Raw genomic sequence first — 6,380 nt, 5'->3', positions numbered from 1 at the left:
GCTCCCCAGAAGACTCCAGACTGTGTGTGGAGTCAATTCTTTATTTCTGGTTCATTGATCCAGAAAAAAGAACACCATAACCAATTAGAAACAAAGAAGATGAATTCATAGAAATAGATTTATTTCTTTAAGGTAACTGGGATCTGGCCACAGGTTAAGTTTGTATGGTCGGACTAACGGGATAGGTTTTATCTGGATTTATGTCAGAAACTATAATTGTTTTCTGATTCTGATTCTACCTCTGTTTTTGTTTGTTTGTTTGTTTGTTTTTTTACCATTTAAAGTGTTTTATTCCATTACATTCACAATGTTGTGCAACTATCACTTCTAATTATAGACATTTTCATCACCCTCAAAAGAAACCCTGTACCCATTTGAACCTCAGATCTTTTGCCACCCTTTGTTAACATCACCTAGTTCCACTTGCCAAATGTATCTTATGTGAAAGAATAGTGTTCCTCTGACCACATTTGAAGATATCTGGACATTTTGGCACTCTTTACTAATTAGTGACATTGATTCTAAAACAAATAAATAACTTCACTGGCTAAAGGTAAGAGTGGGGAGAAGAGTGGTATCTAGCATGAGTCAAGGAGGTTGGGGTTGCTGGAAAGTCTGAGGCTCTGGTAGAGGCATCTGTGTTACCTAAACTGGGGACTCTGGAAGTGTTGATTATCTCTGTCCTTAATGAGGTATTCCCACCCTGAATTTGAAAGATACCTTTACTAAGAAATCTCTAAAGAAAACTTGATGGAGAGTATTGAAAAAGAAAATACAAACTGTAATTTTGAGCTGACCCAGAAATAGAACTAAATGAAAGGAGTTCCTCATTATAACCCAAGAGTCGTAGATGCCATGTGGCTAACACCAAGAGCAAACTCATATGTTAAGCAAAATAAAAAGAGACATGTTTAGTTTTCCCAAACTAGACCTGTGCTGTCCGATATAGCAGCCAGTAGCTACATTTGGCTAGTCAGAATTGAGATGTGTTGTGATTGTAAAATACACACTTGATTCTGAAGACTCAGGTACAAAAACAAAAACAAAATATGCAAAATTGCTCTTTAACAGTATTTTACATTGACTACATGTTAAAGTTATAATATTTTGGATATGTTGAGTAAAACAGCATATATTACTGTTTTGCATGTTTAAAATTAATTAAACATGCAATTAAAATTAATTTGGCATGTTTCCTATTAATTTTTAGGGTGGCTACTAAAAATTAAAAATTTCATATCTGGCTTTCATTGTATTTCTATTGGAAGTGCTACTATAGGTTACATGGAAAGTGACAATTATATTAGGCAAAACAGAAGGGCAAATTTGTTTCTTCCAACTTCCAAATCCACCTTTAAATATTCCCACTTACTTCTTGCCTTTGAGGAACAGGCATTTGCTCTCTCAGAAAAGAAAGGGAAGCTGACGCTAGGAGGGTCCAACAATCTTCAGGACCTCTACCATTGTTGACAAAAACTGGCGGAGGTTGGACTTCCTCCGAGCATTGAAAACAAATAGTGTCACTGTGGTAGATCAATTAATGTTATGAGATAGGCTTTAGCACGGCAACCATATAAAAGGTTATCTCATAAGTGTCTTGAATTTGTTTGTAACTACTTATAGTGTACCAAGCCAGGAACCCATGAGAAGCTGTTTAGTCTGTGTTTGGGACTGATGGAGAATCCACATGGAATCAGATGACGACAACAGGTGCTCATATCACTCACTCTTGGAATAGTACAGTTGCATCAAATCCACTGACTCCTGAAATTTGTTGTTCTCAACTGCTTGCCTAAGACATTAGGAAACCTTTTCATAGCTTCTCTAAGGTGCTATTTCCTGCACAAATGATACTCATAACTCTAATGAAGTCTTCAGATATTTTCTGGTGGTGTACTTATGTCTAATTTCTCCTTTGCCTGTGATGTTCTCTCCTGGAGGAAGGAAGGGGCAGGCATTTGTTTGAAGCCTATGGCTGATCTGCTGTAGTAGCATAGCCTGCATAAGTGTTTTTGTTTATAGAGATAGAAAAGGTAGTAAGAGCTGTAATTCTGACTTTATAGTTGCACATCATGGCATCACTACTGTGATTTTAGTAAAATGATTTTACTTACATTTGCCTTTGTTTCCTCACATGTAAAAGTGGAATAACAATGGTAATATCTCATAAAAGGGATGATCATGTAATTCATCAACCAAGTTGGGAAACTTATATTAAGAGTGAAAAGGGGCATTAATGGGAATTATGCCAGGCAAATAAGAAATATGGTCATCTTACTGTCTTCTACTTTTAGGATTTTTAACAGAATGGATGGGTTTATATTTATCAAGTACTTAGAATAGTACCAGGCACTTAACTACTATTATTTATCAATGGTTCTTTGGAAAATGAGTTAATTCTCCATGGGTATTTATTATGTCTGGATGGATTTATTTTTGTCTTACAATTTATTTTGTCTTACTATTCAGAAAACATTCCAGGATTTCTGAAGTGTCAGTTGTGATCAGAATACTTTACATGGCATTGCCAAACAACTACTCCACTGCTCCAGTCTCTGAATTCCTCCTCACCTGCTTCCCTAACTACCAGAGTTGGCAGCACTGGTTGTCACTGCCCCTCAGCTTCCTTTTCCTCCTGGCCATGGGAGCCAACGCCACCATCCTGATCACCATCTGGCTGGAGGCCTCTCTGCACCAGCCCATGTACTACCTTCTCAGCCTCCTCTCTCTGCTGGACATGGTGCTCTGCCTCACCGTCATCCCCAAGGTCCTGGCCATCTTCTGGTTTGACAATAAATCCATCAGTTTTTCTGGCTGCTTCCTCCAAATGTTCATCATGAACAGTTTCCTGACCATGGAATCCTGCACATTCATGGTCATGGCCTATGACCGCTATGTGGCCATCTGTCACCCATTACGCTACTCATCCATCATCACTGACCAATTTGTGGCTAGGGCTGCCCTCTTTGTTGTGGCCCGAAATGCCCTCTTTTCTCTTCCTGTTCCAATCCTTTCTGCCAGACTCAGATACTGTGCAGAGACCATCATCAAGAACTGCATCTGCACTAACCTGTCTGTGTCCAAACTCTCCTGTGATGATATCACCTTCAACCGGCTCTACCAGTTTGTGGCAGGTTGGACCCTACTGGGCTCTGACCTCATCCTTATTGTGCTCTCCTACTCCTTTATCCTGAAAGCTGTGCTGAGGATCAAGGCTGAGGGTGCTGCGGCCAAGGCCCTGAGCACATGTGGTTCCCACTTCATCCTCATCCTCTTCTTCAGCACAGTCCTGCTGGTTCTGGTCATCACTAACCTGGCCAGAAAGAGAATTCCCCCAGATGTCCCCATCCTGCTTAACATCCTGCACCACCTCATCCCTCCAGCTCTGAACCCCATTGTGTATGGTGTGAGAACCAAGGAGATCAAGCAGGGAATGCAGAAACTGCTGAGGAGGTTGAAAGAGGTAAAATAAGTGAGATCTGACCTAGGGAACAAAAATTGATAATGGGGAATGATTTTCATGATGCATAGAAAATTTAAATAGTTACTGCAGAAATAGGTTTGGATTTTTCTTTCTTCATTGTTTCAGTTGATTATGGAGATATTCACGTCTTGTTCCTGTTTTTTTACTGAGTAGACAGGAACCTTAGTTTTTTGTATTCTGGAGTCACCTGGAAGTTTCTCCTGACCTCATCTATGTGAAAGGATTTATCAAACCATAATTATATTAGCTTAATTATAGTGAGATTGATTTTCAAATAAAGAACCACTTTCAATGTCTCTTAATTTTCTCAATTGCTTAATACTTAGATATGTATAATAGGTCTTTTGGTTCTACCTGTTACAGCTGAAACTTGTTTTGTGACATGAATGGGTCTCTTGTGGAGATACAGAAGTTGGCTTCAGAACTTTGATTCTTATAGTTGAGTGAATGACATGTGCCATCTTCTGCCTCCTCTAGACCTGTGAGATCTTGTTAATGTATTTATCTAATGCCACTTCTCTATAGTATGAATTTCCTGTAGTTCTTTCCTTTTTTTAAATGAATTTTTAAAGACTTTAAGGCAACTCAATTGTGTGTTTGTCTGATTTGTTTTAGGTGTGTGTGTGTGTGTGTGTGTGTGTGTGTGTGTGTGTGTGTGTTTCAGATGTGCTTTACCAACTTCTGACTTATCTGATCCTACCTGACTTTTCCATCAGATTTCAGGCACTATCTGCATCCCCACTCTCTCCTGCTTATCTTAGATATACTAAAATTGGCTTTCTCATCTTACTTTCATTCCTGCTGTGTCAATTCTTATATCCTGTGCAGGTGCCAACATAGCTTCCTATAGGATCCAGGCTTTTGCATTATTGGGTTATTGAACAAGGATAAGTGTGTTTTACTCTTTGCATTTCCCTGCCTAACGATGCTCTGAAAATGGTGGGCACTCACTCAGATATTAGCCAATATTTCCTGGGATTGATTTACTTTGGTAACTAGGCCCCTTTTTTGGATACTGAGAGCTTCTTTTCTAAGAGTCATTTGAGAATGTCTTCTAATATAGCTCTATATCTTCTAATATAGATCTATGATGAAGCCAGCCAGTCTTGGGGGACTTATAAAATAGCTTATCATTTGTATAGTATTGTCTTTTATCAAAATAACAGCTCTTCTCTATTCTTTCTCCTATGTTTTACAACTCCAAAGACTGATCCTAACCAAAATACAAAGTTCTCAAACACTCTTCTATTCACCCATCATTCCAGTTGCTTCTAGTTCATTATTTTCAGATTATGTCTTCCAATATATTTTCATAAAGTCAATGCTCAAATATCTTCTTCCACATAGAAAACCAATGCCATTATCTTCATTTGACAAACTATTTCCATTCTAGAAGTTTAAATTTAAACTCTACCTACTCCACAATGAACCCAATGGATTAACTACCATGTGTATATCTCCCTCTGATACTAGATTATAAATTCCTCTGAGTCTGGTGCAGAGTTTTATTTGTCTTCTTAACTTTATATATTTTAGAGCTGCTAATATAATTCTTTACATATGGTAGTTTTCTTTTTTGCTGTTGAATAAAAGTGAATAACTCATATGTGCACATCTTGTTTCTTATTTCCCCTGAAATCTTAGGGAAAGGCTCATGTATCTGCAGGGAGCCCATGGGAATAGGATCCCCAAACTGACTCCCCATGTTTCAGCCACAGGGGAATGGCTTTTATAGGGACAACGTCATCATAAAATCGTCCAGGGGCTAAAGCCACAAGTAGAAGGCCAGTGAGAAGTTGAGGAATCACATATTTGCAGCTGAATGGTCCAACTGCTGTCTGGAGCCAACTTTCTATGTTTTTTTGGGAACAGTTCATTACCCAGAGTCAGTTCTTCCATCACCATATATTTGGCCCCTTTTCCCTCTTCTACCACTCCCCCCTTATACAATGCAATATATAGATGATGTATTCTAGAAATGTACATTTGAAACCTATATAATTTTACTAACCAATGTCACACCAATAAATTTAATATAAAAAAGCCAAACGTAAGTGACACTGAGTTTGGCCTTGACTTGATTCTTTGTTTATTTTAGAGAACGCTATTGTACCCTCAGATGTTAGTTTGTGAAGACCATGAAGATCACTGATGTCAGAAGAGCATGAGCCCATCAGAGTGTGGGTCAGCTGAGCTCATGGAAGTTCAGCTCAGGTCTATCTCTGGCAGGAAGGCTGTCCAGAGTATTCCTTCTTTGATTAATAGAGGCATATTGTAACTGTCTGAATTTGTGCCAATTGCCATAAAGAAAAATAAAGGATACCTTGTCCTTGACTTTGGTCCTCCAAGGAGAGATGGTTAAGAGCTATAGATCCAAGCAGAGTAATAAAACCATGAAAAAAGAACCTACATAATTCTCAGAGAGTCCATGGGAGGAAGATAACTTTCAAATTGGGAGACCAGAGATTGGCCAGAATTGTGCTTAAATAACTACAGATTATGGGAGAAGCAACCAATTTGATGTGTGAAGCTGAGCAGAGCTGTGGCTAGGGCTGGCTGAACTGAGGCAACAGTCTTGGATTAGGGTTAGTCTGAATCAGTGGTTAGGTGAATTATCATAGTTGGGTGCAGCTCTCTCAGTCTCTAAGTATTGTTCCTGGAAAAGCAACATTAGCATTATCTGTGAATCTGTTAAAAAGGCAAATTCTTGGGCATCCCCCTAGACTTACAAAATTAGTAACTAAGGGTTGGGTTCATGTTTCAGCAAGAGTTCTACGTGATTTGACACATACTCCTATTTGAGACCCACTGGTCTACATAAAAGAAAATCCTAATAAGCAGCCCATACTATATATTCTAGAAAAAACACATTAAACCTTGATTGGGAGATTTTTTG

The 6,380-nt window shown here is 38.7% G+C and overlaps 1 protein-coding gene across 1 annotated transcript; it reads left to right on the top strand.

The window, feature by feature from the left end:
• The first annotated feature begins 2,476 nt into the window (after positions 1–2,476).
• LOC109460427 (olfactory receptor 56A4) lies at positions 2,477–3,472 on the top strand. The gene has a single exon (XM_019755823.3). It carries the CDS (start codon positions 2,519–2,521, stop codon positions 3,470–3,472), a length of 954 nt encoding a protein of 317 aa, XP_019611382.3. The 5' UTR covers positions 2,477–2,518.
• The last annotated feature ends 2,908 nt before the right edge of the window (positions 3,473–6,380 follow it).

This window comes from Rhinolophus sinicus, chromosome 14, assembly GCF_057876585.1.
Source record: "Rhinolophus sinicus isolate RSI-liver-muscle chromosome 14, RSI-T2T, whole genome shotgun sequence".
Classification (NCBI taxonomy): domain Eukaryota; kingdom Metazoa; phylum Chordata; class Mammalia; order Chiroptera; family Rhinolophidae; genus Rhinolophus; species Rhinolophus sinicus.
The sequence above is the reverse complement of the archived record's forward strand: the minus strand, read 5'-3'. Positions and strand labels throughout refer to the sequence as shown.